At 56.0% G+C, this 23,763-nt stretch overlaps 1 protein-coding gene across 1 annotated transcript in view; it reads left to right on the plus strand.

The window, feature by feature from the left end:
- LOC133360104 (collagen alpha-1(XI) chain-like) overlaps positions 1-23,598 on the plus strand; it is a 64,802-nt gene extending 41,204 nt beyond the window's left edge. The window contains exons 12-19 of the mRNA XM_061578690.1: positions 1,129-1,182; positions 2,627-2,671; positions 3,275-3,328; positions 5,753-5,806; positions 10,163-10,216; positions 13,244-13,351; positions 14,849-14,938; positions 23,476-23,598. Coding sequence (XP_061434674.1) covers positions 1,129-1,182; positions 2,627-2,671; positions 3,275-3,328; positions 5,753-5,806; positions 10,163-10,216; positions 13,244-13,351; positions 14,849-14,938; positions 23,476-23,598 — 582 coding nt within the window. The remainder of the gene's footprint in view (positions 1-1,128; positions 1,183-2,626; positions 2,672-3,274; positions 3,329-5,752; positions 5,807-10,162; positions 10,217-13,243; positions 13,352-14,848; positions 14,939-23,475) is intronic.
- Positions 23,599-23,763: the final 165 nt, after the last annotated feature.

Below are 23,763 nucleotides of genomic sequence, written 5' to 3' on the forward strand. Positions count from 1 at the left end.
CCGTCCATGGAGATCAGCGGAGAACTGCCGCCACCGGCTGACGGTGTCAATTCTCGCGGTTATTTTGTCCACGACCCAAGTGCCCAATTTGACTCTGCCCGCGCGTGTCCTCTGTGTGCGCGTGTGCGGGGGGGGGGGGCGGCTAGCGGATAGATCCCAGCTGCATTCCCTCCCGCCGCCGATTAGCAGTCGTGGCGAATATTTCAAGCGGTCCTGGGGGGCCCTGCCCTGAAACGAGTACCTTGTGCGGTGTGTAAACATCGCCACTGGGGAGACAAAGGCGGCCGGGCATAGTGCTGGCCACCCATCCCCTCGTGAGTTGTTCCGGCCTTCATAGGTGCTGCTACTCGTTAACAGCACTTGCCCCGACAGTCCGTTAAAGACTATACACGGATTCATCTTCTTGTTTCTTTCGGTAAAGTCACGTAGAAGGGAAATAATAAAATAATACAAATAAAACATAATAAAATACAATTCTCTGACTTTACCGAAAGAACCAAGAAGATGAATCCCTGCAGTCACAAAAGCTTTAAATCGAAAAACTATACACGGAATCGCGGTCTTTGTGAGTTTGTATTGGCCTATTTGCAATGTTTGTCTATCTGCCCGTCTTATTTGCTCGGCATTCTGTCTTCTGGCTGGGTGTCTGATGTCTCTCTGCCTCTCTCTCTGTCTGCCTATTGGACCCGTCTCTCTGCCTAAATCTTTATTTTCTCGCCTCGCTCTCTCTCGTGTTCTTACCGACTCTTTGTCTCTGTATCCGCTCCCTCTCCGCGTGCCTCATCTCTCTTTCCTCTGTCCCTGGGACTCTCTCTCTCTTTCTGTTCATCTCCCTTCCTCCCTTCTCTCTCTGTTCCCCCCCACTCCCACCTCTCTCTCTTCCTCTGTCTCCGCATTTCGTTTTTGTGCTCCGTTTGATGTCCAATGATTTTTAAATTTCCCGTGCGATGTCGAGCTGCTTTCTGCCAGGGGTCCCGCAAGGCCACGGCAGCGTTTCAAACGCGCAGACGGAAGAGAGGGAGAGCGCTGCGCAGACTTAAAAGTCCCAACTCTCTCTCTCTCCCCACCTCTCTCTCTCTCTCCCCCCTCCCGCTCTCTCTCCCTCTCTGTGTCTCTCTAATTGTCTAGGGTCCACGTGGAGAGCGGGGCCAAAGAGGGCAGCAAGGAAAGTCAGGCCCCAAGGTGACACTGCACACACGGTCGGGGCTCCGCGCTAAACCACCGTCACCGCCACCACCGCCCCCACTGCCACCACCGCCACCACCGCCACCACCGCCACCACCACTGCACCACCACCACCGCCACCACCGTCACCACCGCCACCACCGCCACCATCGCCACCGCCACCAACGCCACCACCACTACCACCACCGCCACCACCACTGCACCGCCACCACCACCACCGTCACCAACGCCACCACCGCCACCATCGCCACCGCCACCACCACCGCTCCCACCGCCACCACCACCTCTGCCACCACCGCCACCACCACCGCCACTGCACCACCACCACCACCACCACCAAACCCCCATTGCTACCAGCACCTACCACCCACCACCACCGCGCCTCGCTGCGCACAAGGTGCCTGGGTTAAATTATTGCCTCGGGTGCCCTCTCTGTGTGGAGTTTGTTGTCTCACCCTCTCCCGCAGTGCGCGAGTGCCTCCCCCCGCACCTCCGAACTTCAGGAAACCTGTGCACGTTTCCAGATTATTGTCACGTTAACTGCGCTGAGAAACGTGCGGGTCCCAAGTTCGATTCGCGGCCATGGTCAACGTTGACGGCGAGCGAGATCTGAACCGGTCCTGAGTCTCGCTCCCGACTCCTAACCCCATTTCACACTGGGAACCTTTGTACCTAAATGTTATTATTGTTATCATTATGATTGCGTGCCCTACCCGCTGTTTCCGAGTGGCTATTGAACTTCACACGTGCGGCTGGCGACGGTGGGGCTGCCGACGGTGGGGCGGGCGACGGTGGTGGGTGGCGACGGTGGGCTGAGATCGATGGAACGTTACAGCGCTCACGATGATCTGTCGACAAAATTGGCAACCTTCAGAATAAGCGGCGTGTCCGTCATTGATTCGCCGTTGGCGGTTAGCGGTGGGGGGGCGGTAGGGGGGGGCGGTCGGGGGTGGTGGAGGGGTGGTAGGGGGATCGGGTTTGAGGGGCAAACGGGGGGGGGTGGGGGGGGCATCTCACCCCTCAAGTACTCGAATGGTAAATGTTCAAGTGGTTTTAGCTCTCCAGCACACAACCGGCGTGCGCTGGACTGGCGACGAATCGGCCACGTTTTTGTTTCGCCTGACACGAACCTTACACCGATTTTGATGACACACATTGGCGCGTTCACACGATCTGACCCAACAACAAGCCGCTATTGTAGATGATGTTGGTCGCGAACGGCCCGCTACTGCTGCTGTGCATGGAACCGAGCGTTTACACGTCGGGAGCAAACCGGTGGCAGCCGCTACCACCCCTCCCCCCCAGGTGGAGTCTGTGATGCTTGCCAGTGCCAGACGGGGGTGTACAGCCCTCGCTTCCCCCCCCCCCGGTGTAGTAATTTCTGTATTACTCGGCGACCCATGATCTCACCGTGGGCGCGTCACCCGTCGTGTCATTTCAGGGCAACACCGGGTCAGATGGCGCGCCCGGGCCGCAGGGCGAAAGGGTAAGAGTTGAATTGTCTCTGAAAGGGTGTGAGTTGAATTGTCTCTTTGAAAGGGTTTGAGTCGATTGTCTCTTTGAATTGGTGTGAGTTGAATTGTCTCTTTGAATTGGTGTGAGCTGAATTGTTTCTTTGAAATGGTGTGAGTTGAATTGTCTCTTTGAAAGAGTTGAATTTTCTCTATGAAAGGTTGAGAGTTGTTGTTGCTGCAGTCGTTGATGTTGGTGCTGTGGTTGTTGCCGTAGTTGTTGCTGCTGCAGTTGTTGTTGATGTTGTTGTGTGATCCCACGTGTGGCCTCCTGCCTCCTGTCTACATTGCACGGCCCTGGTGACAGCTTGGCAACATCTTCATCCAGCAGTGGATCGATCATGACTGTTGCTGCTGCTGCTGCCGATGATGATAAGCAAACACTAGCAAACAGGATTCCCAGCTGTAACTTGGCAAGCAGGGTTATTATGCTTTGGTTTATTTAAGAAATGGAGAGCCTGGGTCACATCGCCCCGGCTGTTTGAAGGACTCGCTGCAGAGCAATGCTGTGCTGAATTGTCTAACTAATGTTGTGTTGAATTCGTCCGACTAATGTTATCCCCCTGGTTTATCCCCAGGGACCTCCCGGATCGCAAGGGCCCACTGGCTTCCCTGGACCCAAGGGACCTCCGGTGAGTGCTGTCATCCTCGGTGGTGGTGTTGTCCATCGTCGTCGTCATCACCATGGTCGTCATCACCGTGGTCACCATCACTGTGGTCCCCATCGCCATGGTTATAATCAGGTGGTCATCATCACCGTGGTCACCATCACCATGGTCCCCATCGCCATGGTTATAATCAGGTAGTCATCATCACCGTGGTCACCATCACCATGGTCACCATCGCCATGGTCACCATCACCTAGGTTGCCATCACCATGGTCACCATCACCGTGGTCATCATCGCCGTGGTCACCATCACCGTGGTCATCGCCGTGGTCATCATCACCACCGTGGTCCTCATCGCCATGGTCACCATCACCATGGTCACCATCACCGTGGTCATCATCGCCGTGGTCACCATCACCGTGGTCACCATCACCATGGTCACCATCACCATGGTCATCATCACTGTGATCATCACCATCACCGTGGTCATCATCACTGTGATCATCACCATCACTGTGGTCCTCATAGCTATGGTCATTATCACCATGGTCCTCATAGCTATGGTCATTATCACCGTGGTCACCATCACCATGGCCACCATCACCATGGCCACCATCACCGTGGTCACCATCACCATGGTCACATCACTATGGTCAACATCACCGTGGTCACCATCACCGTGGTCACCATCACCGTGGTCATCATCACCGTGGTGACCATCACCATGGTCACCATTACCATGGTCACCATCACCATGGTCATCATCACCATTGCCATGGTTATTATGAATGACATCATCGTCTTGGTCTTCGTCGTGGTGATGGTCATCATCATCATCACTGGTGTCATCCCGTTAAATCATAACCATTGACGAACACCTCCCCACGCACAATGTCGCTTTGGCCATACGCCACCGCGCTGGTCAGAGCGGGTCACCGAAGCTGTCGGTGTGACGGAGCGCCGGGCCCGCCCCTCCAATGATATCCCTCCACCGATATAACCAGCCATAACGTGGTGCGTTGAACACACTGCGCCGTCAGTTGTTCACGTAGGCTTTATCACGTAGGCTTTATCGCGTAGGCCTCATCGCGTAGGCCCCATCGCGTAGGCCCCATCGCGTAGGCCCCACCGCGTAGGCCCCTTCGCGTAGGCCTCATTGCGTAGGCCCCATCGCGTAGGCCCCATCACGTAGGCTTTATCACGTAGACCTCATCGCGTAGGCCCCATCATGTAGGCCCCATCGCGTAGGCCACATCGCGTAGGCCTCATTGTGTAGGCCCCATCGCGTAGGCCTCATCACGTTGGCTGCACCTGAATGGGTTGAATGATGATGTCACCCTTGCTGCTCTATTTAAGGCCGGGAGTAAGTGGAGGGCTTCACTATTCTGGCAAATTGCCCGCTGATGCTGGATGTAATTACCAGAAAAATGTCGTACTCAAAAATTCGAAAAGTTGTGGATTCACTCTTCAAACACACCGGTGGGCTAAAGTAATGAACTATTTGTCTTTTGCCAACGTGACAATTTTTAACTGTTTGGCCGTGTCGGGTGGTGGAGGGTGGCGACACATTTATAAATAACGCGATCTAACCCAAAAACCTTCATGATGAACACTGTTCCCTGCCGCCAAACCCTCGCTCCCCATCGAAATATCCGTGCAGAATCTCAACCCTGCCGTCCGCCTTATTTTTTTAATTTAAATATTCGCTTCGTTTCACCAGATGTAAGGCGCTCGCTGAGCTGCTACGTAGCTATTTTTCAGCAGCGACCTGGCCATGACAAATGATAGCCCAACCAAGTGGGGGGCTTATCATCATCGTCGTCGTCGTCGTCGTCATCATCACGTGGAAGTGTAGAGCTGCAGCCAAACACTCGAAACGCGCGACGTCCATTCAAAGTGAGGAAGGGAAAAACCCGAGGACCCGGAGGAAAATCCACGCCACCACGGGGAGAGAGAGAGAGAAACTCAAACTCCAATAATGCAGCAGGCGTCAGGGTCGGGATCGAACCCACGACCTCCTGTATACCAGGCGAGGTAGTTAACATCTCCTACCCACCGTGATGATAATGAGAGAGAGAGAGAGAGACACGCAAACTCTAAATATACAGCAGCAGGCGTCAGGGTCGGGATCGAAACCACGACATCCTGCACACCAGGCGAGGTAGTTAACATCTCCTAGCCACAGTGATGATGATGAGAGAGAGAAACACGCAAACTCCAAATATACAGCACCAGGCGTCATGGTCGGGAACGAACGCACGACCTCCTGCACACCAGGCGAGGTAGTTAACATCTCTTGGCCACCCGTGGCCTCCCCACGCGTCCGCCCGTGCCCGCGCCCGAGCCTGCGAAGGATTGTGTGCAAGCTCTCTGGGAACTCGTTGAGCCCGGTATGGACGGGGGGAGCTGACGAGACTCTCGTCTTTTTTTGTCCCTTCCAATCCCCAGGGCCCCGCTGGCAAAGATGGACCACCGGGGCATCCGGGACAGCGAGGAGAGATCGTGAGTTCACCCCTCCCCATGAGCAGCAGCAGCACCAGCAGCAGTCCCGTGATGAGCATTGGCAGATCCGAGGTGGGGGGGGGGTGTTTGGTGGGGGTTTGGGGAGGGTTTGCTCCCTCCCCCCACGCTACCCCCTCTCCACTACTCCCCCCCCCCTCCTCCTCCTGAGACCACAAACGCATTGGTATTGTAGTGTTATTTATAGAGGACATAGTACGTGGATTGTCCTGTTTATTAATCTCGGGGCCCTACTTAAAAAGATTGACATTCTGGACAACCCTCCCCCATTGGGAGGTTCCTAGATCCCTGTGTGCGTGCGTGTCCATGTGTTTGCATGCATGTGTCCGCGTGTGCATGTGTTTTGTGTCCGTGTGTGTGTTTTGTGTGCGTGCATACGTGCGTGTTTGCGTGCGTGTGTTTGTTTGTGCCTTTGTGTTTGTGCGCGTGCGTTCGAGAGATTACGGATAGACCTTTCAGAGACGAATCGTGACTCGGACCGACGGGAATTCATCGAATGGCAGGAGAGGTGAATTTGTCACATGGGGTCGCCACCCGTACTGGTTCGACACGGTACATTCGGGGGGGGGGGGGGGGGGGGGGGGAATCGGCGTCCGTGTTTGGGTGGCAGCGGGAATCGATTCGTAGCCGAGGTCTGGCGGCCACTGAATGAATTTCACCGCAGCGAACCGCAGCGCCAGATCGGCCGAGTGCCGAGAGAGAAACGCGGCCCCGGCTCGGACTGCAGCGGAAGGAGAGGTTGGAGGCCCCAATTGTTATATTTTTTTTTTATATACGGACCCCGGTCCATCCGTCTCGCACTCGTTCCGTCTTTGAGGGTCGGAGGTGTTTTTGTAGAAATTGGAGAGAGAGAACGAGAGAGAGCGAGCAAGAGAGAGCGAGAGAGAGAGAGCGAGAGAGAGCGAGCGAGCGAGAGCGAGCGAGCGAGAGCGAGCGAGAGAGAGCGAGAGAGAGCGAGAGAGAGCGAGCGAGAGCGAGAGAGAGCGAGCGAGCGAGCGAGAGAGAGAGAGCGAGAGAGAGCGAGAGAGAGCGAGCGAGAGAGAGCGAGAGAGAGCGAGCGAGAGAGAGCGAGAGAGAGCGAGCGAGCGAGCGAGAGCGAGCGAGCGAGCGAGAGCGAGAGTGAGAGCGAGAGAGAGCGAGCGAGAGCGAGAGTGAGAGCGAGAGAGAGCGAGCGAGAGCGAGAGAGAGCGAGCGAGAGCGAGAGAGAGCGAGCGAGCGAGAGCGACGAGCGAGAGAGAGCGAGAGAGCGAGAGAGAGCGAGCGAGAGCGAGGAGCGAGCGAGCGAGAGCGAGCGAGCGAGAGAGAGAGAGAGAGAGCGAGAGAGAGCGAGCGAGCGAGAGCGAGCGAGCGAGAGAGAGCGAGCGAGCGAGAGCGCAGCGAGAGAGAGGAGCGAGAGAGAGCGAGCGAGCCGAGAGCGAGCGAGCGAGAGAGAGAGAGAGAGAGCGAGAGAGAGCGAGCGAGAGAGAGCGAGAGAGAGCGAGAGAGAGCGAGCGAGAGCGAGAGAGAGAGGAGAGGAGAGAGAGCGAGAGAGAGCGAGAGAGAGAGAGGCGAGAGAGAGCGAGAGAGAGCGAGCGAGAGCGAGAGAGAGCGAGCGAGCGAGAGCGAGAGAGAGCGAGAGAGAGAGAGCAGCGAGCGAGCGAGCGAGAGCGAGAGAGAGCGAGAGAGAGCGAGCGAGCGAGAGCGAGAGAGAGCGAGCGAGCGAGAGCGAGAGAGAGCGAGCGAGCGAGAGCGAGCGAGCGAGAGAGAGAGAGAGAGCGAGAGAGAGCGAGAGAGAGCGAGAGAGAGCGAGGCGAGCGAGCGAGCGAGCGAGAGCGAGCGAGCGAGAGCGAGCGGCGAGAGCGAGCGAGCGAGAGAGAGAGAGAGAGAGAGCGAGAGAGAGCGAGCGAGAGAGAGCGAGAGAGAGCGAAAGAGAGCGAGAGAGAGAGAGCGAGAGAGAGCGAGAGAGAGAGAGCGAGAGAGAGCGAGAGAGAGCGAGCGAGAGCGAGAGAGAGCGAGCGAGCGAGAGCGAGAGAGAGCGAGAGAGAGAGAGCAAGCGAGCGAGCGAGCGAGAGCGAGAGAGAGCGAGAGCGAGCGAGCGAGAGCGAGAGAGAGTGAGTGAGCGAGAGCGAGAGAGAGCGAGCGAGCGAGAGCGAGAGCGAGCGAGAGAGAGCAAGCGAGCGAGCGAGAGAGAGTGAGCGAGAGCGAGCGAGCGAGAGAGCACGTCAAGAAAATGAACGATCCGCTGTCAACAGCCACGGTCGACTCCGGCTTGGAGTTGCGCTAATTTTTGGACGCCCTCTGTAACTCGCGACGGAGCCGGCGCGTTTTCTACGCTCTTAGCTTTTTCCCTTCCCGCTACGTTTAATATTTAACAACGCCAACAGACCCCATAAGGTCGCATTCTGTCCGTCGCGATGAAAACGCGCGTTGTAAATCACACCCGATTTCGTCAACACTATTAAACATCTTGCCGCGCTTTTTAACCCGCGGCGAAATTGGACGACGCGGATTCGCGGGAGGGGGCGGTGGGGGGGGGGGGGGGGTGCCGCAGTGACAGGCGGGAGTCCGGTTCACGTCCATCCACATTAGGGGCCGTCCATAAATGACGTCACGCACCTAGGGGAGCGGGGGGGGGGTCAGACATTTGTGACGATGTGTGACGAGGGGGGGGTTTGAGAAATATGACGTCACGTGAAAATGCGCAACTTTAAATATAGACATACACGTTCTACTTAATTAAATAGACTTTTTAATAAATGTTTTCTCCTACAACATCAGAGTGCAGCGCCACATTAAATACGCACTACAATGACAATAGTTTAAAGCGATTTGAAGCATGTTTTATTTTCAAAATGGAAAAAAGTTTTTGGTGGGGGGGGGGGGGGGCAGAGCTTTGAGACGTCATATTTGAGGGGGGGTCTGACTTTTTGTGACGCCATGTGATGGGGGGTGGGGGGGGTCAAAAATCGTCCAAAATCACGCGACGTCATTTATGGACGGCCCCTTAATACGGCGTTCGCGTAGACGCGCGTGTGTACGTGTGTCGAGCGTCTTCCGCACCGCACGGAGCCGGCCTCGCTCGTTGAAGCTGCTGGGGGAAGGACAACAAACTAAACACGAGAAGCGGTTAAATTTCGATGTAAAGCTTTCGTGACTGCAGGGATTCATATCCTTGGTTCTTTCGGTAAAGTCACGTAGAAGGGAAACAATAACATTATATAAATAATATTTTAATTGTTTAATATTTATATTATTTTATTATTTCCCTTCTACGTGACTTTACCGAAAGAACCAGGAATACGAGAAGCGTTTGTCAAGAATTGAGCGTTCAACTGAGGTCATTTAAAAGCGCCAGAGCTCCCCGGCGGCTTTCAAATATCGGAAGGAAAAATGGGCCACCGCGGAACCATTTGCGACGCCGAAACTTGATTGGCGACGAGTCTTCCGACACGCGACGCGACTCCGAGCGCGTTACAACGGAGCCGGCCCCCCAGGTTTTCCGACATCGCGTGGCGCGTGAAGCTTCAGCCGTTCCCGGGTGACTTCTCCGTGCGGATATTCGCCCGTGGCACATCGGGCGGGCGACGTTTCGACCGCCTCTGGGGAAACGGCGGCTCCCGTTTGCCACGATCCGACTCACGACGAGGACGATGCGGTTGTTCCAGGAGCGCTCCGTTACCGTCGCACTAAACGCAGGAAGAAGACAAACCTGTCAACCCCTTGCCAGTGCCCTACCTTACCAGTGCCCTACCTTATTACAGACTGGTTCAGACACCTTATTGGTCACCCCGTGCCCCTTATAATCTCAACGTTCATCCTACAGTCCCATCACGAGGGAGAAACGCAAAAAAATAGACACAAATTATCTTACTGAACTGTTTTACGTATTGATTTTGGTAATTGGTGTCTATGATGCTACTTATCATGCTACTGTTTGTGATCTTGCATGCTGATGCTGCTGCTTGCTTGATATGAGGATGCACACACCATACAGTGTTTTTTTTATTGTATACTCTTTGGTTCTTTCGGTAAAGTCACGTAGGTGGAAAAATAAAATAAAAATAATGTATCACGACGTTTCGATCGCAACACAAGCGGTTATTCTCAGGCGGAAACATTTTTAATTTTTTTATTTTATTTTTATTTTCTATCTACGTGACTTTACCGAAAGAACCAAGAATACGAATTCCTGCAGTCACGAGAGTTTCAAGTCAAAAGATGTGGAAGATATTGATCGCGAAAGCCTCCTGCCGCGTGCCAAGCTGTTTTGTGTCTGCCCCGTTGCTGCTGTTGCTGCTGCTGCTGCTGTTGCTGCTGCTGCTGCTGTTGCTGCTGCTGCTGCTACTGCTGCTGCTTCAGGGTTTCCAAGGCAAGACTGGAGTGGCTGGACCTCCCGGCGTAGTCGGGCCTCAGGTAGGCGGCGCTGCCGAAACGCCGGACGAGCTGCATCTCCTGTCGTTCAACGTTGCGCAGCGATGAAGAATAATAATTATGACGACGTCGACACTCATGTTAATAAATCACTCGTGATAATCCACCACTACCACCACCACCACCCCCACCACCACCACCTCCACCCCCACCCCCACCCCCCACCACCACCTCCACCACCCCCACCCCCACCACCACCACCCCCACCACCCCCACCTCCACCCCCACCTCCACCACCTCCACCCCCACCACCACCAACACCACCCCCACCACCCCCACCACCACCACCACCCCACCACCACCACCACCACCACCCCCACCACCACCACCACCACCACCCCCACCACCACCAACCCCACCACCACCACCCCCAACACCACCACCCCCACCACTACCACCCCCACCATAACCACCACCCCGACCACCACCACCCCCAACACCACCACCACCACCCCCACCACCACCACCACCACCCCCACCACCACCACCCCCACCACTACCACCCCCACCACCACCCCCACCACCACCACCCCCACCACCACCACCACCCCCACCACCACCACCCCCACCACCACCACCTCCACCCCCACCACCCCCACCATCACCACCTCCCCCACCACCCCCACCATTAACACCTCCCCCACCACCACCACCCCCACCACCGCCACCCCCATCACCACCCCCACCACCACCACCCCCACCACCCCCACCACCACCACCCCCACCACCACCACCATCACCACCACCCCCACCATCCCCACCACTAACACCACCACCACCTCCACCACCCCCACCACTAACACCACCACCACCCCCACCATCACCACCCTCCCCACCACCCCCACCACCACCCCCACCACTAACACCACCACCACCCCCACCACCCCCACCATCACCACCCCCCCCACCACCCCCACCACTAACACCACCACCACCACCCCCACCATCACCACCACCCCCACCACCCCCACCACTAACACCACCACCACTAACACCACCACCACCACCCCCCCCCCACCACCCCCACCACCCCACCCCCCCCACCACCCCCACCACTAACACCACCACCCCCACCACCCCCACCACTAACACCACCACCCCCACCACTAACACCACCACCACTAACACCACCACCACCACCCCCCCCCGACCACCCCCACCACCCCCACCCCCCCCACCACCCCCACCACTAACACCACCACCCCCACCACCCCCACCACTAACACCACCACCTCCACCACTAACACCACCACCACCCCCCCCACCACCCCCACCACTAACACCACCAACCCCCACCACTAACACCACCACCTCCACCACCCCCACCACTACACCACCACCCCCACCACTAACACCACCACCACTAACACCACCACCACCACCCCCCCCCCACCACCCCCACCCCCCCCCACCTCCCCCACCACTAACACCACCACCCCCACCATCCCCACCACTAACACCACCACCCCCACCACTAACACCACCACCACTAACACCACCACCACCACCCCCACCACCCCCACCACGAACCACCACCACCCCCACCACCCCCACCACTAACAACCACCACCCCCACCACTAACACCACCACCACTACACAACCACCACCACCCCCCCCCCACCACCCCCACCACCCCCACCCCCCCCACCACCCCCACCACAACACCACCACCCCACCACCCCCACCACTAACACCACCACCCCCACCACTAACACCACCACCACCCCACCATCACCACCACCCCCACCACCCCCACCACTAACACCACCACCCCCACCACTACACCACCACCCCCACCACGAACACCACCACCCCCACCACTAACACCACCACCCCCACCACCCCCACCACTACACCACCACCCCCGCACCACCCCCCCCATAACACCACCAACCCCCACCACTAACACCACAACCACCCCCACCATCAACACCACCCCCACCACCCCCACCACTAACACCACCACCAGCCACCACTAACACCACCACCCCCCCACCACCCCCCACACTAACCACCACCCCCACCACCCACCACCACCCCCACCACCCCCACCACTAACACCACCACCCCCACCACTAACACCACCACCCACCCCCCCCACTACACCACCACCCACACTACACCACCACCACTACACCACCACCACCACCCCACCCCCCACCACCCCCACCCCCCCCACACCCCCACCACTAACACCACCACCCCCCACCACTAACACCACCACCACTAACACCACCCCCCCCCCCCCCCCCACCACCCCCACCACCCCCACCACCCCACCCCCCCACCACCCCCACCACTAACACCACCACCCCCCACCACCCCCACCACTAACACCACCACCAGCCCCACCACTACACCCCCCACACCCCACCACCACCACCCCCACCATCCCCACCACCCCCACCACCACCACCCCCACCACTAACACCACCACCCCCACCACTAACACCACCACCACCCCCACCACTAACACCACCACCACCCCCCCACAACACCACCACCCCCCCCACTAACACCACCACCACCCCCACTAACACCACCACCCCCCCCGCACCCACCCCACCACCACCACCCCCACCACTAACACCACCACCATCCCCCACCCCCACCACCCCCACCATCACCACCACCCCCCACCATCCCCACCACTAACACCCCCACCACCCCCACCACCCCCACCATCACCACCACCCCACCACCCCCACCACTAACACCACCACCACCACCCCCACCATCACCACCACCCCCACCACCCCCACCACTAACACCACCACCCCCACCATCCCCACCACTAACCCCACCACCCCCACCACTAACACCACCACCCCCACCACCACCACCACCACCACCCCCACCACCACTAACACCACCACCCCCACCACCACCCCCACACCACCCCCACCACTACCACCCCCCACCATAACCACCACCCCGACCACCACCACCCCCAACACCACCACCACCACCCCCACCACCACCACCACCACCACCTCCGCTGTCCACAGGGCCCTTCGGGGCAGACCGGGCCCATGGGGGAGCGAGGCCACCCCGGCCCGCCGGGCCCCCCGGGCGAGCTCGGCCTGCCCGGCGCCGACGGCAAGGAGGGGTCCAAGGTGAGGCCGCGGCGAAGTCGAAAGAACCACTTCGAATGTCCTCGTGGCATGAAGTTTAGAAATCTGCGGCAGCACCGTGGTAGCCCTCGCTTATGGCTAAGCTGCATGGGGACAAGCGTGCCCCCGAGGCTACCTCCGGCTTCCGCGGATATTTCCCCCGTTTCAATCGAAGTGTTATTGAAAAGTTAGAAATCTGCGGCAGCAACGTGGGAGTGCTCGCTTCTGGCTAAGATGCCCAGGGACAAGTGTTGCCCCCGAGGCTACCGCCGGCTTCCGCGGATATTTCCCCCGTTTCAATGGAAGTGTTATTGAAAAGTTAGAAATCTGCGGCAGCAACGTGGGAGTGCTCGCATCTGGCTAAGCTGCACGTGGACAAGCGTTGCCGCTTAGGCTGCCGCCGGCTTCCGCAGATATTCCCCCCGTTTCAATCAAAGTGTTATTGAAAAGTTAGAAATCTGTGGCAGCACCGTGGGAGCCCTCGCTTCTGGCTAAGCTGCCCAGGGACAGCAGCCACCGGCTTCCGCGAATATTCTCCCGTTGCAACTCGAAGTTGGAATGAAAAGTTAGAAACCCGCAGAAGTGCCCCTGGGAGTGCTCCCGTCTGGCTTCGCTGCACAGGTGGCAGGGCCAGAGGGCACTTTGGCGCCTCTGAATGTGTTTTTGTTCCGCGGTTTTCAAGCGAACGTTGAAATCTGCGGGTGTCTCCCACCGTGGACACACGGCGTGGCTCACGGAGACGTGGCCACGTCAGATTTGCCCGCCTAATGCTGAGATTTCACCTGGCTGTAGATAGACCCGGTGATTTAAAGTGCACACGTAACGTGGTGGGGAGGGAGCAGATTTAAAGCCCTCACAAACGAAGCTTTGTAAGCTCCTCTCTCTAGACTTAAAACTTTCGTGACGGCAGGAATTCATATTCTTGGTTCTTTCGGTGAAGTCACGTAAATAGAAAACTAAAAATTCAAAAATAAAAGCAAAAGAACCCACGACGTTTCGATCGCAGCACAGGCGGTCTTCATCAGGCGGAGAGAAAAGTGAGGGGCAAGCCTCCAAATGTAGCTGCTCGTAAGGGCTCCAGAGTGTTGGCATTGGACGATGTGACAGCAGCAGAGGTCAGTGTGAACGAAGTCGGTGTTGCCTTAGAGTCGTGGCATCTCTTCAGAATTGTGAGTGACTCGATTCGATGAGCTCTTTCTTGTTTCGGAGTTTGTTCAAAGATCTTATGCCTACGTGGAAACCCTAACCCCGTCGAGGCGGTTCAATTTAGACTTAAAACGTTGGTGAATGCAGGAATTCATATTATTGGTTCTTTCGGTAAAGTCACGTGAATAGAAAACAAAACATCTTAAATAAAAGCAAAAGAACCCACGACGTTTCGATCGCAGCACAGGCGGTCTTCATCAGGCGGAGAGAAAAGTGGGGGCCAGCCTGAATCTACCCACTTGTGCCCCCCAATTCCCTAACCCCCCCCCACCCCCCCCCGTCTCTGGCATGCAGGGAGACCCGGGGCCCCTGGGGAGTCCGGGGAAGGAGGGCCCCCCAGGACTGCGAGGCTTCCCGGGCGAGAGGGGACTGCCGGGCCCCGTGGTGAGTGAGCGACCGCACCGCAAGCCACGCGCGTACGCACCCACACAAAGATAAAGATCCCCCCGTATAGCCTTAGCAGATTGTAGGGGCAAGTGCTGTTAGCGAGCACCTATGAAGGCTGGAACGGTACACGAGGGGGTGGGTGGCCAGCATCACGCCCGACAGCCTTTGTCTCCCCAGTGGCGATGTTTACACACCGCACCAGGTACTCATTAAAGACTGAGTCGACCTAGAGGAGGCCCAGGACCGGTTCAGATAATCGTCACTGGTGTTGGCCGTGAGCAGGAATCGAACCCGGGTCGCCAGGTTCACAGCGCAGCGCGCTAGCCGCTACACTACCGCTCCCCATACGCACACACACACGTGCACGCACACACACTCGCATACACACACATGTGCACAGACACTCGCGTACACACACATGTACACACACACGCATGCACACACTCGCGTACACACACACATGCGTCTGCACACAGGCGCACACGCACGTACACGTGTGTGCACGTGCAACCTAGGCAGATGGCCAAATACGATCGCCACGATTGTATTTGTCCCTCAAATTTCTGTGCCGCTTGTTGTGGCAACCATTGTCAACACCTTACTCACTCACCCACTCACTCGTCCATTCACCCACTCGCCCATTCACCCACTCACCCATTCACCCACTCACCCACTCGACCATTCACCCACTCACCCATTCACCCACTCACCCACTCACCCATTCATCCACTCACCCATTCACCCACTCACCCACTCACCCATTCACCCACTCACCCATTCACCCACTCACCCATTCACCCACTCACCCACTCACCCATTCAGCCACTCACCCATTCAGCCACTCACCCATTTACCCACTCACCCATTCACCCACTCACCCACTCACCCACTCACCCACTCACCCATTCACCCAATCACCCATTCACCCACTCACCCACTCGACCATTCACCCACTCACCCATTCACCCACTCACCCACTCACCCATTCACCCACTCACCTATTCACCCACTCACCCACTCACCCATTCACCCACTCACCCATTCACCCACTCACCCATTCACCCACTCACCCACTCACCCATTCACCGACTCACCCATTCACCCACTCACCCACTCGCCCATTCACCCACTCGCCCACTCACTCAACTATTCACCCACCCACTCACTTGAAACCTTACCCACTTACCCACTCAACCATGCCCCCCACTCACCTATTCACCCACTCACTCAATCACCCACTCACTCAAAACCTGGCCCACTCATCCACTCATCACTCAATTATTCACTCACGCACTCATTCGCATAACCACTCACTCACTCAATCGTTCAATCGCTCACCCACTAATCCACTCGCCCATTCGCCCACTCAGTGGCCCACACAATCACTCGCTCACTGTTCACAATTGACTCGTGTGTTAGGCCACGCTAACGATCTCAACCAAAGGACACGGCCAAACATATTCATTTGGCCTTGCGGTGGACAACAGATTAAGGACGCGCCGATTATTATGATCATCGCTCGCAAACGGCGCTTTCCCCAACAGCCTGTGAAAGGCTACACGGGGTGGGGGGGTGATCTCCGTCGTGGTCAACATTTATACGTTTGTAATGACCGAAATTATGAAGCAAGTTCTAGTTCATTTATTAGGTACTAGCAGAAGTACCCGGCTTTGCCCGGGTGAAAAATATATTTCTTAAAAACCTTACATATATATACACAGATACTAAGGTATTGTCAAAGCCCGGTGGGCTGTTTGTACATTTCTCCACCAACAAATATATATAAGAGGCTTTCACAAGTCCAAAAAGTTGTAGAAAGTGTGGGGTAAATAGTTGATATCAAAATGTTTCCGAAAATTGTGGTCTCCCCCCCCCCCCTCAAAAAATATCTTTACCCCTCGTAGGTATATATACTAACAACACCTTACATACAACAGAGGAAGTGGTATCTATTGACTCTGTAGTAGTATCTACTGACTGTACCGTAGTATCTACTGAGCCATGTGTAGCTACTGACTGTGTAGTAGTATTTAGTGACTGTAATAACTACTGACCATAGTAGTATTTACTGGGCCTACAGTAGTATCTACCGACTATATACTCGTAACGACTAACTGTATAGTATCTGCTGACTCTATAGTGTATCCACTGACTATAGTAGTAACTACAAAATCTATAACAGTATCTACTCTATAATAGTATCTACTGACTCTAGTAGCTACTCACCGTAGCAGTATGTACTGACTGTATAGTAGTATATACTGACTGTAGCAGTATTGACTGACTGTAGTGGTATATACTGACTGTTTTAGTATTTACTATAGCGGTATCTACCAACTCAATAGCAGTATCTACTATCACTACAGCAGTGTATACCGACTGAGGTTGTACCTGCTATCACTACAGCAGTGCATACTGCTGTGTTGGTACCTGCTATGATTACAGCAGTGCATACTGCTGTGTTGGTACCTGCTATGATTACAGCAGTGCATACTGCTGTGGTGGTATCTGCTATGATGAGAGGAGTACATATTGTGGTGGTGGTACCTGGTATGATAACAGCAGTGCATATTGACTGTACTCATCATTCACCCTCACCATTCACCACTCACAACTCACCCTTACCACTCATCCTCACCACTCACCACTCCCACTCACTATTCACCATTCACCCTCACAACTCACCACTCACCAACCTCCCTCACCAATCTCCCTCACCACTCACCCTCACCACTCACCCTCACCACTCACCCGCACCACTCACCCTCACCACTCACCCTCACCACTCACCAATCACCACTCATCCTCACTACTCACTCTCACCACTCACGCTCATCCTCACCACTCACCCTCACAACAACCACTCACCCTCACCACTCACCCTGACCACTCATCCTCACCAATCACACCCTCACCAATCACCAATCACCACTCACCCGCACTGCTCACCCTCACCACTCACGCTCACCCTCACCACTCACCCCTCACTAATCACTACTCATAACCGCCACTTACCCTCACCACTCACCACTCACCCTCAACACTCACCCTCACCACTCACCGTCACCACTCACCCTCACTACTCACCACTCATCCTCACCAATCACACCCTCAACAATCACCACTCACCCTCACAACTCACCCTCACCACTCACTCTCACCACTCACCCTCACAACAACCAGTCACCCTCACCGCTCAGCACTCACCCTCACTACTCACCCTCACCACTCATCCTCACCAATCACACCCTCACCAATCACCACTCACCCACACCACTTGCCACTCACCCTCACCACTCACCACTCACCCTCACCATTCACCCTCACCACTCTCCCTCACCACTCTCCCTCACCACTCACCAGTCACGCTCACCACTCACCCTCACTACTCACCACTCACCCTCAACACTCACCCTCACCTCTCACCACTCACCCTCACCACTCACCCTGACCACTCACCACTCATCCTCACCAATCACACCCTCACCAATCACCACTCACCCTCACTGCTCACCCTCAATGCTCACCATCACCACTCACCCTCACCATTCACCACTCACGCTCACCCTCACCACACACACCTCACTAATCACCACTCACAACCGCCACTCACCCTCACCACTCACCCCTCATCCTCACCAATCACACCCTCAACAATCACCACTCACCCTTACCACTCACGCTCAACACTCTCCCTCACCACTCATGCTCACCACTAACCCTCACCACTCACCCTCACCACTCACTAATCACCTCTCACAACCGTCACTCACCCTCACCACTCACTCTTACCACTCACCCTCATCACTCACCCTCACCCTCACTACTCATCCTCACCAATCGCACCCTCACCAATCACCACTCACCCTCACTGCTCACCCTCACCGCTCACCACTCAACCTCACCCTCACCACTCACGCTCACCCTCACCACTCACCCCTCACTAATCACCACTCACAACTGCCACTCACCCTCCCCACTCACCCTCACCACTCACCCTCACCAATCACCACTCACCCTCACCACTCACCCTCGCCATTCACCCTCACCACTCACCCTCACCACTTTCCCTCACCACTCTCCCTCACCACTCACCCTCACCACTCACCAGTCACGCTCACCACACACCCTCACTATTCATCACTCACCCTCAACACTCACCCTCACCACTCACCCTCACCACTCACCAGTCACGCTCACCACACACCCTCACTATTCATCACTCACCCTCAACACTCACCCTCACCGCTCACCACTCACCCTCAACACTGACCCTCGCCGCTCACCACTCACCCTCACCACTCACCCTGACCACTCACCAATCATCCTCACCAATCACACCCTCACCAATCACCACTCACCCTCACTGCTCACCCTCACCGCTCACCCTCACCACTCACCCTCACCCCTCACTAATCACCACTCACAACCGCCACTCACCCTCACCACTCACCCTCACCACTCACCCCTCACTAATCACCACTAACCCTCACCACTCACCCTCACCACTCACTAATCACCTCTCACAACCGCCACTCACCCTCACCACTCACCCTCACCACTCACCCCTCACTAATCACCACTAACCCTCACCACTCTCCCTCACCACTCTCCCTCACCAGTCACGCTCACCACTCACCACTCACGCTCACCACTCACCCTCACTACTCACCCTAACCACTCACCACTCACCCTCAACACTCACCCTCACCGCTCACCACTCACCCTCACCACTCACCCTGACCACTCACCCTAACCACTCACGCTCACCCTCACCACTCCCCCTCACTAATCACCACTCACAACCGCCACTCACCCTCACCACTCACCACTCACCCTCACCACTCACCCTCACTACTCACCACTCATCCTCACCAATCACACCCTCAACAATCACCACTCACCCTCACCACTCACGCTCAACACTCACCCTCGCCACTCATGCTCACCACTAACCCTCACCACTCACTAATCACCTCTCACAACCGCCACTCACCCTCACCACTCACTCTTACCACTCACCCTCACCACTCACGCTCACCCTCACCACTCACCCCTCACTAATCACCACTAACAACCGCCACTCACCCTCCCCACTCACCAATCACCACTCTCCCCTCACCACTCACCCCTCACTCCTCACCACTCACCCCTCACCACTCACCACTCACCCCTCACCGCTCATCCCTCACCGCTCACCCCTCACCGCTCACCCCTCACCGCTCACCCCTCACCGCTCACCGCTCACCCCTCACCGCTCACCCCTCACCGCTCACCTCACCGCTCACCCCTCACCCCTCACCGCTCACAGCCCTCACCACTCACCCCTCACCCCTCACCACTCACCCCTCACCACTCACCACTCACCCCTCACCCCTCACCACTCACCCCTCACCACTCACCCCTCACCACTCACCCCTCACCCCTCACCACTCACCCTCACCACTCACCACTCACCCCTCACCCCTCACCCCTCACCCCTCACCACTCACCACTCACCCTCCCCCTCACCACTCACCCCTCACCACTCACCGCTCACCCCTCACCACTCACCCCTCACCACTCCCCCCACTCACCCCTCACCACTCACCACCTCACCACTCACCCCTCACCACTCACCCCTCACACTCACCACTCACCATCACCACTCACCTCACCCTCACCACTCACCCTCACCACTCACCACTCACCCCTCACCACTCACCACTCACCTCACCCTCACCACTCCCCCTCACCACTCACACTCACCCTCAACACTCACCCTCACCTCACCCACTCACCCCTCACCACTCACCCTCACCACTCACCACTCACCCTCACCCCTCACCACTCACCCCTCACCACTCACCACTCACCCCTCACCACTCACCCCTCACCACTCACCCCTCACCACTCACCACTCACCCCTCACCCCTCACCACTCACCACTCCACCCCTCACCACTCACCCCTCACCACTCACCACTCACCCCTCACCACTCACCCCTCACCACTCACCACTCACCCCTCACCACTCACCCCTCACCACTCACCACTCACCCCTCACCACTCACCCCTCACCACTCACCCCTCACCACTCACCCCTCACCACTCACCACTCACCCCTCACCACTCACCCCTCACCACTCACCACTCACCCCTCACCCCTCACCACTCACCACTCACCCCTCACCACTCACCACTCACCCCTCACCACATGTTAAGCGCGATCCTAAAGGAATCTACAACCTTCGATGATTCCTTTGCGCGATTCAAAGAATCGATTCCTGGCGCATAGGAGGTTTCCATTTTTAATTACAGAGTTTTATTTTCATTGTTATGTTATGTTTTAAAGTTTTCAGGAGTTTTTAATTATATTTTAGCCCCAGTCAACGCCGGATATTTCCCATTCGTAGCAGTTTATATCAACTCTATAACCAACTTTATTAAACGGAAATAAGGCGATTCTAAATGAATCTACAACCTTCGATTCCTTTTCGCGATTCAGAGAATCGATTCTTGGCGCGGTCGGGTTTATAATTTTAATTACACAGTTGTATTTTCATTGGTATGTTACAATAATACTGTCTAATCGCTATAATTTTATTATCTACCGACCCTATAATAGTAATTGCACACATTGGGGTGGAAGGGGAGTGAAGAGGACGTGAAACTTTGATGAATTTACCTCAGAGTCGCGTGTTAATGCGTGCGCATATTTGTAACGGGAATTAAAAATGGCGTCCACCCCGCAGCGAAGTTGTTGCTACCCGTTGCCAGGGGCAACCGCCGTGGTCCGCGCCGGCCGGCAATATTAAATAAATAAATATATATTTACGTAACTCTATAAAGAGCAATCGCACTAAATCGATAATCGGTCCGATTTAAAGTTTAGAGACAAAAAATCGGAAATGCCTAAGTTTACCGCGGGCCGGGGGCGTGCCCACCTGCAAAATTTAATCTCGGCGAACCCCACGGTCCGAGAGCTAAATCCCCCAGAAGGGAGCGTACGCAGACGGACAAACAGACAGACAGACAGATAGACAGACAGACAGACAAAAAATGAATTATATAGGTTAGATAGTCCTGTGAGCCATTCGGCTCTTGAATCGGGTGCAACTGCAACAAACAAAAAACAAAAACATGAACAAGAATACATCTTATAGTGACTATGTGCAAACTGAAAATCCAGGAAAAAACCCAGCAAATATTACAGAAAAAAAGCACCGTACACCAACGCTGTGTGCAAAAATCCCAGTGGGATGCAAGTCAAACAACAACAACCACAAGACAACTTAGATTAAGGCCATCAGTCTAACTCCGTACTACAACAAACAAACATGGCCAATTCAAAAAACTTTTCGAAATCACCAAAATAAAGCCATAAAAGCAATGTAACAGTGATCATAGAACTGTGACCCAATTTTCTCAATATACGACATAAACAACATGTACCACCAAACCCTGCAGCCATAGCTGGCTGCATGAGTCACTCCACAACATCAGGAGCATCAGTCGGAGTATCAATGCACCTTTAAGATCAGCACACTAAGCACTCACCCCAAGCAAATGTGCAGCCCAAGGGACTTGCAGGACACAGGCCAAGGCCTCCTGTCGACGTGAAGAGGCCTCCACGATGATCGGTCGGGAGGCGAGCGATTGACGGGATCGGAGGAGAGGTTCGAAAGGAAACTGTAAAAAGCGTGAAGTCGAACCTGGAGCCGACTGTTGAGAACCGTTCAGGGAGGAGGAGGGGATTGGCTGGAGGAAAGAGAGGGGTGGACAGACGGTTCGGGAGCCAGGGCTCGAGAGGGGCGACACGGGGGGGTTGGGCGGGGAAGAGAGCGCGACGGGAAGGGGACGTCCGGGGAAGAGCTCGAGCTCCAGGCGAAGAGGCCGGGCCTAGGGTTGGTGCTGCGCTCCGGGGCGTCGGAGTCGTCGCACATTTTGAAACACGGGACATGCTCCGTGAGTGACGACGACGATGATGACAGCGTTGACGACGATGGCGATGACGATGATGACGACAGAGAATGAGAACGACGACGATGATGATGATGGCGATGACGATGATGGCGATGACGATGATGACGACAGAGAATGAGAACGACAACGATGACGACGATGGCAATGACGATGACGATAACAGCGATGACGACGATGCGATGACGATGATGGCGATGATGATGACATAGAATGAGAACGACGATGACGGCGATGACGGCGATGACGATGATGAAGACAGAATGAGGACGACGCCGATGACGACGGCGGCGATGACGTCGAACGAGAACGTCGTCGCGCGTCGACACTCGGCGAGGCGTCGCTCCCGATGGAACGACGTCGCTGTTTGTCTGTTTGTTGTTTTTGCGTTCACGGCGGCGGCGGCGCACTTGAGCGTGTCCACGTTCACGCGCGTGTCCAGCCCCCCTGAATAGAGGTAGAGTCCCCCCCCTCCTCCCCACCCCCCATTGACGCTCCCACGGTGCGGTCGAGTCGACGACGCGTCGGGGTCACCGTCTCTCTCCGCTCCGCTCTCTCTCTCTCTCTCTGCAGGGCATCCCGGGATTGAAAGGAGACCAGGGCCCAGCAGGGCCGCCGGGGCCCACGGTGAGGCCCTCTCCTCCTCCTCCTCCTACATTCATCGCGTCCCCACAAATCCCTCATTGTCTCACATAGAGACCCGTAGACTCACATAGAGACCCGTAGACTCACACAGAGACCCATAGTCTCACATAGAGACCCGTAGACTAATATAGAGATCCGTAGACTTGCACAGAGACCCATAGACTCACATAGAGACCCAAAAACTCACATAGAGACCCGTAGACTCGCACAGAGACC

This window comes from Lethenteron reissneri, chromosome 67 (genome assembly GCF_015708825.2).
Source record: "Lethenteron reissneri isolate LAM-NWPU_2019-01 chromosome 67, ASM1570882v1, whole genome shotgun sequence".
Lineage (NCBI taxonomy): Eukaryota > Metazoa > Chordata > Hyperoartia > Petromyzontiformes > Petromyzontidae > Lethenteron > Lethenteron reissneri.